The sequence below is a fragment of the Artibeus jamaicensis genome, unplaced genomic scaffold (assembly GCF_021234435.1).
Source record: "Artibeus jamaicensis isolate MK-2021 breed Jamaican fruit bat unplaced genomic scaffold, CSHL_Jam_final scaffold_1964, whole genome shotgun sequence".
Classification (NCBI taxonomy): Eukaryota; Metazoa; Chordata; class Mammalia; order Chiroptera; family Phyllostomidae; genus Artibeus; species Artibeus jamaicensis.
The window spans coordinates 8362668-8375401 of NW_026522030.1; the positions used below are offsets into that span (position 1 = coordinate 8362668).

Sequence of the window (12734 nt, forward strand, 5' to 3'; positions counted from 1 at the left end):
ATTATTTTCATTTAAAAATGGGATTCATGAATCAAATTGTATTTATAAAGACATGTTAGTTTAATTTTTCTTTGAATTTAACCTAATGTGAACTTTTTTCCAGATATTTTCTAAATTTGGCACAGTCTTGAAAATTATCACCTTTACAAAGAATAACCAGTTTCAAGCCTTGCTTCAGTATGCTGACCCATTGAATGCACAATATGCCAAAATGGTAATTATTATTTTTTTTATTTTTCAAGTGTTAATCAGTCACTTCAGTGATACCAAAGAAAACCATTCTTCTTCTTCAATAAAGAAGAAAACATGTCTTCTTCCTTGCTCCAGTTTATCATGTATTTTTTAATTGTAAAATACACATTTATAAAATTATCATTTTTAAATATATTATTTCGTGTGCTTTTTTTTACAGTAAGCTAAAAATTCTTTGTTCATATGAAATGGTTTTAAATCACCTATAATTTCTCATCTCTGGTATTTCTGTTTGTTATATTTAAAATCTAAAATCGAGCACAAGTATTTCTGATAGTCTGACTAGTGAAGTAGAATTATTTTTGCCTTTGACCTTCACTTTTTCTATTAAATTAGCCAGAGATTGATTTCACTATTTTTGCAACTGCACTCACTGTTGAATCTTGTTGAACTCTGAATTAGTGAAGGTATTAAATCTCAGGAAATAGGTTGCTGTCAATTCATAGTGTTTTTTGCTTTGCTTTAGTGCATGAATGCTTGACTTTTGACAAGATACAAAATTTCGCATTCAGTTTAGTTATATCTGACCCATTTCCTGGTAGTAGCTATCCTTGACCAGAATCTGTCTTATATCAGTATCTGAATTATTTCTAAATTCTTCCCAAAGATAGCGACAAGGTTTGTTGTACTTTTGTGTACCACATAGTGTCTAGCTCTGAATTAGAAATAGAGCTTTTATATGTGCTGTACCTTCTACCTCCATATTTATATTATTTTGTACCTTAATGATGGCGTACTCACTAAATACTATTACAAGTTAGGGTATTTTGCATATTTGTGTATTTTTGTTTCATTTTTATGTGTCTTGTATCTATTTTTATAAGTGTGGGTATTTACGGAAGTCATAAGTGGTTACAGATTTTTTTTTTTTGTGAAGGGGAGGGATTACTAATATTTGGTCTTGTATCAGAACTGACTCCAAATTTCCCTCAGCTTATTATTCACAGTATTAAAAAATAAATTTATAAGAGAAGAAAAAAATGGTACATAATACTTTATGTATTGTTGTTCTGATAAGTATCACTCAGAAAGGTTTTATTTCATTTAAATATATATAAACTATATTAAAAGAATTAAGATGAAATGGAAAATTAAAATCTTTAAACATTTTTGCTGACAAAATAATCATAATAATAGCTAATACAATGTCCAAGTATACATAATATTTTTCAAGCCTTTACATTTCTCCTCTTCCACTTGGTCTTACTAGAAACAAGATAGGGATTATTATCCTTATTTTACAGATGAAAAAACTGAGACTGAGAGATTTTCTTTTTCTCTCTTAGGTACATAGAGTGACAGAGGTAAACATAAATAAAGGTCTTTGGTTTTTATATTCCATTGCTTTCTGCTTTATATCTGATAGCCATTCTGTGTCAAAGTACAGGCTACTTGATTTATCAGTGTTGTTTTCTTGCAAAATATCAGTCCCTTTCTTACATGCTTTAGGCTCTGGATGGCCAGAATATTTATAATGCATGCTGCACTCTGCGTATTGACTTCTCCAAGCTCACCAGCCTTAATGTGAAATACAATAATGACAAAAGCAGAGACTTCACTCGCTTAGACCTTCCTACTGGTGATGGCCATCCATCCCTTGAACCCCCTATGGCTGCTGCTTTTGGTGAGTAGTTCCGTTTTGGGTCACAGCAAGTTTTCCGAACTTACACCGTTTCATTTATTAATTCGTGTTATGTCAGTTAGCCTTTTCTTCTTGGATTCTCTCAGGATTTCCAAAGGATAGCAAGGATTATAGAATGAAATGTGTCCATTATTTAGATTTTAATATTTGTAGATTCTGTTACTTGGCAAAACAAGTTAAAAATTACAGATTTATTTTCTAACATTAATACTATTCTTTATCAGCCATACAACCATTTGCTTCAAATCAGTAGTCTTTTACATATTAACATTAGTTTAAATATGTTGATATTTTAAAAAATATTTATTTAGAGAAAGGGGAAGGGAAGGAGAAAGAGAGGGGGAGAAGCAACAATACAGCAACGTGTGGTTGATTCTCACGCACCCCCCACTGGGGGCCACAACCCAGGCATGTGCCCTGTCTGGGAATTGAACTGGTGGCCCTTTGGTTCGCAGACCAGCGCCTAGTCCACTGAGCCACACCAGCCAGAGATAACTATGTTGGTTTATAGCCAGCAAAATATTGGCTTAATTGCTCTTGAGAGAAATGCTTTTCTCTTTTTAGGTAGTGATATTTTAAAACAAGAACCTAAATTAGTGGTATATTCTTTTTTTATTCAAAGAACGGTATTTATTTTATTTTGTTTTTTCAACATCTGAACTTTCATCTTTAAGTTTGTGGGAAGTTGTAGTTTTGCATTTTTAAAAATGCAGATTTTTTAATTGTCTCTGCACACGTTGCTTTGAAGAGCTTCCTTTTATTTAAAACTAGTTCTCAGCATATTGATACTTTCGGTTTCATTTTTTTTTTTATTACTGATTTAAGAGAGGGAGGAGAAGGAAACACCAGTTTGTTGTTCCACTTATTTACTCATCCATTGGTTGATTCTTGTATGTGCCCTGACCGAGATTGTGTTTATGCTCTTTAAATAAACCTTTAATGTTAAGGAAAAAGCAGTGGATGGCCCAGTTGGGTATATTAGGTAAATGTATGCTACTTTTCGATTTTACACTTCTCAAAAGTGTGGTTTATATTTAGATAGACTGTTAAACTTTATTACTCTTCATGATTGATTTTTCTTTTCCCAAATGACAACATAAAATATTGCTAATTGAGACTTTGAGTGGTTTTTAGTCCATCTTCATTTTACAGGTGAGAAAAAATAATCCATAGCCAAATGGTTGTCCAAAATTTTCTAGAAAACAGTTTTAACTTTATTTTCAAGTAAAAGCTTTTTGTTATTTATAACTGGAAAAAGTCAGGTGAACTGTGTTTAAGTTCAAGTTCCTAAAATTGTTTTAAATTTCTGCTTTGGTCTGACTAGTGTTTGTGTTTTGTATTTGTTACCAGCTCCTACTTACACGTCCAGTTTTGCAGAGCCAAAGGTCTTTGTAGTTACCAGTTAAGTAACACCTGATAGAAATTGGGGCTATCAATGAAGTTTGCCAAAACTGACTCTGAAATGCAGAACTACACTTAACTGTAATAACTGAATATATACTGTTGGTGTAATTAATGTTCCGCATTGTGGAAAGAGGACAATTTAAAAATATGAGGATATTTGGTTTCTGAATATAAAATATCCAAACAATACATTTTTCATTGTGTTAAAATTCTAAGTCATTGTGAAGTGATGCCTATATCCTAAGATAGGTGATTCATCAGAGAATAATTTTTTAATATTTTTATTTATTTAAAAAATTTTTTAAACATTTTATTTATTTATCTTTAGAGGGGAAGGAGAGAGGGAGAGAAATACCAATGTACAGTTGCTTCTCATGTGTCCCCCTGCCAGGAACTGGCCTGCAACCCAGGCATGTGCCCTGACCAGAAATTGAACCTTGGTTGTTTGCTCAATCCACTGAGCTACACCAGCCAGGGTCATCAGAGAATACTTTTTATATTGTGTGAAAGTTTACTATTTCCTCCTTTTTCTCTTGGCTTCTGAAATACCACATGCTCCTAACTTTTTCCCTACCCATTTGTTCTTTCTTTTTGTTGCCATTTAAAGTTCCTAGGGTTGAATTGTAAGCACTCCATCCCTGTTTTTTAGTGGTACATAATAGGGTAAGGAAAAAGTAGGTTTACAGTTGTTCATATGGAAAATAATATAATAATTAATAAATAATGATAGAAGAATAAACTGTTTCATGTACTCACAACTGTAAGCCTATTTTTACCTCACCTTGTATTATATCTATAGAAAAGCTTATAAAACATGTAAATAAGTTTTTAAATACCCATGTAATTGTCAACTAGGTTAAGAAATTAAATATTTATACATACTCAAGAAGCACTTTTTGTACCCTTCTTAATGATTGTGGTCCACTCTCCCAAAGATGACCAGTCTCAAATTTGATGATAATCATTCTTTTGCCTTTTAGCTTTTTGTTTTTGTTTTCTGACCACTTATTATGAAGCCCTAAGTGCTAATTTAAAAAATGTTTCCTCCTATATTTAGAACCTTATATAAATGGAATCATGCTGTTTATTTTTTTTGTTGTGACTTGTGATTCATTCATATTCATATATGTGACTTTTGCTTATTCATTCTCAGTAGTATCAAGTGTATAGGTTACCATTGTGTGAATATACCATAGTTTGTTTCTCCATTCTGTGAATAGACATTTGGGTTATTTTAGTTTGAGCCTATTATGAACAGTGCTGCTGTGAAATTTTCCTGATCACCAGTAAGGTTAAACATATTTTTATATGTTTATTGGCTGTTCCCCCTTACAAATTTTTCTGTTCAGCTCTCTTGCTTGTTTTCAGGTTTGGTTTCTTTCTTTTTCCTGTATTTATTTGTAGAAATTAAAAAATATATATTCCAGGCACTAGTCCTGTTTTGGTTATGTGTATTGGTTTATATGTGTTTCTCCCATTTTTGGCTTTATGCTATTTTTATGTGGTCAAATTTATTTGCCATTTTCCTTATATTTGTGTTTTTCTGTCTTAAGAAATCTTTTGTTACCCTGACATCATAAAGCTATATACTTCTAAAGTTTATAATCTTTTAGTAACTTTGTTTTGAAATAATTCAAGTTGCAAGAATATGCCAAAAATTGCCTTATATTTTTCATTCATATTCCTCAATTATTAACATCATGCCACATGTATGTGTACAGAGAGATATCTCTCTGATTGTGTGTGTGTGTGTGTGTGTGTGTGTGTGTGTGTGTCCGTCCGTCCGTAGGTCACTCCAGTCCCCCCCGAATCACTGGAGAGTAAGTGATACGCCTTTACTTCTTAATTCTCACTGTTGTATTTTCTAAGAACAAGGTCAGTCTTACCTAAATTAAAGTTCAGTTATTGGAATCAGCATTCATACAACACTACTATCTAATCCATAGACCTTTTAAAATTTTGCCAGTCAAGAAAGTAATGTTCTTTATAAGAGAATATTTTCTGGTAAAGATCAAACCAGTATTAGGCTAACATATTTGTCGTGCTTTCTTAGAGTTCTTTAATTTGGAACATTTCTTCATTCTTTGTCTATCGCCACCTTTGCATTTTTTGAGTTCAGATCAGGTATTATATAGAATGTCTCTCAGTATGAGTGTGTGTGTGTGGTTTTTTGTTTTTTTGGCTGAAATAATGTGTTTTTCTCAGTTTATCACGTCAGGAGACACTCAATGCCAGTTTTTCCTGTTCCTGGTTATAATAACTTTGATCATGGGGGGAGGAAGAAACTTTCCTATACCCTCCAGGTTTTTCCAGCTGGTCTAATATTAATAATTAAATCTGCATGAGATAGAGTAACAAGAGAAAATAGCAAAACTTAAGTACACGTATGGGAACCCTACGTGCATGAAGAGAGTCAAAGACCCCACATGCATGAGAGGTCCAGTGACAGAAAGAGACTATGAGGTTTGTGTAACATTCCGCACTGGGTCTCCAGAGGGCAGAAAGGTCACTGTAGGATAAGAAAAGCAGACATTTGTTTAGTAATTGGTAGTTTGCCCTGTCATGTATCAATAGATAGATTGATCATAAAAGTTATTTCTGGTGCAAGTCTTCTAATTTAAATTCTTTTGGGGAGTTAAATGAGGGCAAAAGCTTCTCTTCAGCCTGCAGGGTTTCAGTAGTAGCCTTTAGCTCAAAATAATCTGCCTACCACAAAGGTACTTCTTGGGGTAACTTATTCCAGACCCCTACAATCACTTATTAAAGTGGTTTCTGCCAAGTTTCTTCCAGTAAAGTCACTGTTTTTCTTTTTGTAATTAATTTGTGGAGATGTGTTGAGACTGTAGATAATAGTTTTAGCATCCATTGCAAAGATTAGTTGTTGCTATGGTGGTTGCTGTATTGGTGATTTGATAATTCCATTATTTCTTCTACATTTATTAGCTGGGATTTTATTATAAAGGACTTTTTCTTAACATCATCCCATTCATTCATTTATTCATTTTGAATACATGTGACATATAACAGTGTGTGCATTTAAGGTGTACAACATGTTACTTTGATGCTTTTGTATATTATATGATTGCCAGTATAATAGTACCACATTACATAATTACAGTATGATGCCTATATTTACTATACTATGCATTAGATTTCTATGGCTTATTTACTACTCATTTACCTATTTTTATGTCAGTGTGGATTCATAAATTCTTATTCTGTGTGTTATAATTTTATACACTAATTTTTCATCTTATGCTTATGCTCTCTCAGATTCGGCCAGTGGGAGCTATTTCACACTGGCTTCTGTGGCCTCTTGAAATATCCTCATCATCATTTGAGCACTTTCTTACTTTCTGGCAGAAGATATATCAGATCTTTTTTTACTTTCCCTACCTTAGCTCTGAAAAAGGTTTCTTTTAATGAGAAATGGTATTTGGAAATTAATATCCAGGCATTAGATATGCTCATTGCTAAGAGGACATCATTGCTTGTAAGTACTTTACTTCATTCATTCATTCATTCATTCACTCACTCACTCACTCACTCACTCATTTATTCATTTAAATCCTCACCCAAGGATGTTTGCTGACTTTGGGGGGGGGGAGGGAAAGACAGACAGACAGACAGTGGTTGTCTCCCATAGGTGCCCCAACTGGGTATCAAACCTGCAACCTTTTGGTGTACGGGACGATGTTCCATCCAGATGAGTAACCCTTTCAGGGTTAGGAACCTTAAATGGACATTAGTAGAATATATGTGTGTATGTGCTCCATTTTTCTGTGTATTTGTTTAAAAAACACAAATTGTAATGGATACCTCTAATTCCAACCCAGCACCCTTTTTTTATATTGATAACTTCCTTCATCAAGAATGAAAAATCTAGTTTCCATTAGACTTACTTGCTTGATCCTATAATAAATAAAAAATAGTTTCAGCATTGTTATAACGTTAAAACTTCAGCTTAATGTTTGCTTAAGTAGTTTTCTGGGCGTTGTTCCATTGGTCTGTTTGTCTTTTGTCATTACCACAGGTCTCAATATCTGATAGAGGAAGTTTTTTTACCTTATTCTTCAAGAGTATCTAGGCAATGACCATTTACACATGAATTTTAGGATCAACTTACCAAAAAAGCTATTGGGGTTTTGATTGGATTACATTGATTTTCTGTATCACTCAGAGCACAGGTGGCAAACACAAGGCTCCCTGGGCTGAATCTGGCCCTCCACCTTGTAGCCATCCCGGCACCTTGTTTCTGCCTGGTGGCGGTGCAAAGCTCTCGCTTAACTGTTAAGGAATAGTTACATTTGCACAGTCCTAAAATTACATTCGGCCCTTTGAAGGCAATGGTGAGGCTTCTGTGGCCCCCAGTGAAAATGAGTTTGACACCCTAACTTAGAAGATACTGGCATCTTTACAGTAGAATCTTCAGTCTTTGAACATTGTACATCTCACATCTCCATTCATTTGGATGTTCCTTAATGTCTTTCAGTAAAGTTGGTGACTTTTCTCCATAAACATTGGGATGTTTTCTTAGATTTATTTCTAGGAACCATACTTTTAAAATTCTAATTCTAGAACTACTATTTATGTATTTATTTATTTATTGTATGTTATGACTGATTTATTTTTTTATTTTATTTTTTAAAGATTTTATTTATTTATCTTTAGAGGGGAAGGGAAGGAGAGAAATATCAATGTATAGTTGCTTCTGGTGCATCCCCTGCTGGGAACTGGCCCCTGCTGAGAACTGGCCTGCAACCCAGACATGTGCCCTGACTGGGACTCGAACTGCGATCATCTGTTTCACAGGCCCATGCTCAATCCACTGAGCTACACCAGCCAGGGCTAATATTTATTTATTTTTAAAGTATATTTTATTGATTATGTTACTCAGTTATCCCATTTTTTCCTCTCCTTTATCTCCTTGCACCCTGTACCCCTCTCCCTCCAGCATCTCCCCTCTGCCCCCACCCTTAGTTCATGTCCATGGGTCATACATATAAGTTCTTTGGCTTCTCCCATTCCTATACTACTCTTAACCTCGCTGATAACCCTCCATATGATCTCCATTCCTGTGATTCTGTTCCTATTCTAGTTTTTTGCTTTAGTTTGTTTTTGTTTTTTTAGTTTTAGTTTCAGTTGTTTGTAGTTGTGAGTTCATTGTCATTTTACTGGTCATATTTTTGATCTAATATTTATTATCTGTATAACCTTGGGCAAATTGCTTAACTGCTCTGTACTTTTGTTTCCTTATACATGGAATGAGCATAATAGTAGCACTTAATTGATAGGGTTATGATGAACATTAAATGTGCTAGCTAGTATATATAAAGAGTTTAGAATAGTGCATGGCATAAGTGCAATGTAAATTTTAGCTATCATTGTTATTTTGTTTTCTAACTGTTGCTGATACAGAAAGGCAGAGTTTCTTGATTTCATGTTCAGCAACCTTGAAAAAAACTTAGTAATTTTTTCTTTAGTAAGATACACTATACTTCTAAGATTCATATAGAAATGGAAAAAGAAAGTATCGAGGATATTCTAAAGAATTTTTAAAAAATTGTAATTGCAAGATAATACAAAGTTGCAGTAATCAAGCCAATATGGTAGTGTTGGAAAGGTAGATATATAGATTAATGGAGCAGAATAGGGAATCTAGAAATAAACCTCACACATATGTAGTTAATTGCTTTTCAACAAAATTGCCAGTGTAAAATATGATAGGGAAAGGAAACTCTTTCAAGTAGAGTTTGGAAAGATGGGTATCCATATTGAAAAAAATAAACATTGATTCATATCTATACCATACTGACAACTTGAAATGGATCTTAGACCTCTGTGTAGAATTTAAAGCTATAAAACTTCTAGAAGAGAATGTAAGAGAAATCTTTGCAACCTGGGATGTGCAGAGGTCTCTTAGAACACAAAAAGCACAACCATAAAATGAAATTATTTCTATATCATACCTTAAAATTTAAGTATTACTGCTTTTAAAATACCATCATGAAAACCAAAAGGCATGCTACAGACTGGAAGAAAAATATTTGCAACATATACATCAGACAAATTCATTATATCAAGGTGTATAAAGAACTCTCTTATAGCATAATAAGAAAACAAAGGAACCAATAAAAATGGGCAAAAAATTTGAAGAGTTACTTTACACAAGATGGTGTATGTGCAGGAAAAGAGGCTCAACATCTGTAGTCATCAGGGAAATAGAAATTAAAAAGTCTCACTGTTTCAAGGATGTGGAACATTTTTTATTAGCATACTGTTTTTATGTTCACACAAATACTTGTACACAAATGTTCATGGTAATTTTATTCATAATGACCAAAATCTAGAAATAATTCTGTTACAGGCGAATGGATAAACAAAATGTAATTTTGGATAAATAAAATGTGATTAATTCATGTGATGAAATGGATAAACAGAATAATCCATGTGATGAAATACTATGTAGCAATATAAAAGGAACAAATTGATAAGGACAACAGGATTACTGAATGAAAGAATCCAGATGAGCCCTGGCTGGTGTAGCTCAGTGGGTTGAGCATGGGCCTGCAAACCAAAGGGTTGCAGTTTGATTCCCAGTCAGGGCACATGCCTGGGTTGCAGGCCAGTTCCCAGCAGAGGATGCACAAGAGGCAAACATACATTCATATTTCTCTCCCTCTCTCCTTCCCTTCCTCTTTAAAGATAAATAAATAAAAATTTTTTTAAAAGAGTCCAGATGAAATATTACTATGAATGAAAGCAAATAAAAAATATGTGATGCTGTTGATATATGATTCTGTTAAATGCAAACTAGTCTAACTTGCCAGAAAGCAGATCAGTGGTTGTCTGAGGACAGACAGGGTTTGGAAAGAGATGGACCACAAAGAAACACAAGGACATTTTTGAGGTGATGGAAATACCTGTTATCTCAATTGTGATGATAATTTCACATATTTTAAATATACATCAGAATTGTTCACATAGCACCTTCTATATGTGTAGTTTATTGTATATAAATAAGAAAACCAAGTCATATAATTCAGTCTAATGCTGATGACCCTCCAAAGGTTCTCATTTCTTTTAGAGTAAATGCCCTCATTCTTATATTGGATTACCAAGCCCTATACCATCCACTCCAATTTGACTTTTTTGACATATCTCCTTTGATGTTCCCTCCCTGCTCCTCTGCCACCCAAACTGATATCCTGCCTATTTCTAAAACATGTTAGTTATGTTCCCACCTCTGGATTGTTGTGCTGGTTTTTCCTTCTGTGTTACTCCTGGAGTGCATTTCTCCAGATAGTCTCATATTTTGCTCATGCTTCCTTAACTCCTTGTACCTCTTCTGAAGTTTACCTTTTCTGAACTCATGATACTGTCTTTTAAAATTTTATTTTTACTGCCCTGGATGGCGTAGCTCAGTGGGCCTGTGAACCAGAGGATTGTAGTTTGATTCCCAGTCAGGGCACATGCCTGGGTTGCAGGCCAGGTCCCAGCAGGGGAAGGAGAGGCAACCATACATTGATATTTAAAAAAGTAAATAAATAAAATAAAAATAAAATGTATTTTTACCTAGCAATTAGTTAGTGTTGTTTTATACAATCAGTATTCATTTACATTAAGTCATGTATAATTCTTGAGGTTTTTCATTCCTTCTTGCAACACAGATATGCCATCTGGGAATCACGTTTTGCCTAAAGCCCATCCTTCAGTATTCATTTAGGGAAGTTTGTGGTAAGATATGCAGTTGTTATTTGTCCAAAATGTCTTTATTTTGTGGTCAATTTTAGAAGATATTTTTCTTAGTATAGACTTCTAGGTCGATAGGGGGTTTTTTGTTGTTGTATTTTCCAGTATATTAAAGAAGTCATTCTACAGTAGTCTTGTTTCCATTGTTGCTCTGAGAAAGTCAGTGGTCATCCTAATTGCTGTTCTTTCTCTCTGGCTGTTCCATAGATATTTTCTTTATCTTTGATGTCTTGTAGTTTCAGTATGATTTGTTCTGATTGGAGCTCGTTGGGATTCTTGATTTGGTAGGGTATCTTTTGGTTGTTGTTCTAGAAATTATCTTTTCATATATTTACTGTCCTCACTATTTTTTTTTTTCATACTTTCTGGAACTTTGATTAGACCTGTTTTACGCCCTTGCTCTGTTCTGAGTGTCTCAGACTTCCATATTTTTTACTTTTTTATCTGTGAGCTACATTCTGAATAACTCCTTAGGGTCTTTTATTTCATTAACAATTTCTTTACCCTTGTCAAATCTCTTCTTAATTTTTTCTGGTCATTTTAGATTTCAATAATGGGTTTTCATTTCCGGAAATTTTATGTGGTTCTTTTTCAAAAACTGACTCATGCCCTACAGATATTGTTCAACATGCCTTTAAATCTTCATCTGATAATTCCAGTGTCCAACATCTTTTTTTCTTAAGGTTTTGTTTATCTATTTTTAGAGCGAAGGGAAGAGAGGGAGAAAAATCAGTGTGTGGTTGCCTTTTGTGTACATTCTATTGGGGACCTGGCCCACAACCCAGGCATGTGCCCTGACTGAGTATCGAAGCAGTGACCCTTTGGTTTGCAGGCCTGCACTCAACCCACTGCCCTCAACCCACTGAGCCACACCAGCCAGGCAGTGTCCAAAGTCTTTGCAGCTGTATTTCTGCAATAAAATATTTTTTCTTTTCTTTTTTTTGGATGAGTTATTCATTATATTTGTATAATTGATTGTGAGAGGTTTTAGAGGTTTAGGATCAAGGTGGTATATACCTCTAGAGAGAATTTACTTGTCTTCAATATTAAAAGCTCTATAGTGAGACCTCCAGTCAAGATGGAGGTATAGGCAGATACAGTTTGCCTCACACAACCATAAGGAGAACAGTAACATATTTAAAACAAAACATAACCAGAACTGCCAGAAAATTGAACTGTATGGAAGTCTGACAACCAAGGAGTTAAAGAAGAAACATTCATTCAGACTGGTAGGAGGGGTGGAGAAGGGCAGCTGAGGTGGAGACAATATGTGGCAAGGTGGCAGCTGGCAGGCTGGGCAGTCCCATATTTGCATGCAGATAAACTCATCCTCCTGGGGAGTTGTTCCTCCCTCCCCGGAGAGAGACAGACCCCACAGCTCAGGATTCCAGCTCAGAAAAATAAAGTCTCAAAAACCTCTCGCTAGAAAAACCTGTGGGTGTTGCGTGGGAGGAAAAACTTCCAGCCTCACAGGAGAGTTCATTGGAGGACCCACAGGCGTCCTAGAATGTACACAAACCCACCCACCCAGAATAAGCACCAGAAAGGGCCCAATTTGCTTATGGGTAGTTTGAGAAGTGACTCAAAGCCGAGAGCCAAGCAAGCAGCATTGTTTCCTTTCTGACCACTCCCCTGCATACACAGTGAAGTGGCCTGCCCTGCCCTGCTGTGCCCTGCCCTGGCA

At 34.7% G+C, this 12734-nt stretch overlaps 1 protein-coding gene across 7 annotated transcripts in view; it reads left to right on the forward strand.

Moving 5' to 3' along the window:
* Positions 1-12734, forward strand: part of PTBP3 (polypyrimidine tract binding protein 3) — a 93652-nt gene that overhangs the window by 58812 nt on the left and 22106 nt on the right. For all 7 annotated transcript variants that reach the window (XM_037152799.2, XM_037152801.2, XM_053656141.1 and 4 more), the window contains 2 exons: positions 104-214; positions 1702-1876. In XM_037152799.2, the coding sequence (XP_037008694.1) occupies positions 104-214; positions 1702-1876 (286 nt within the window). The remainder of the gene's footprint in view (positions 1-103; positions 215-1701; positions 1877-12734) is intronic.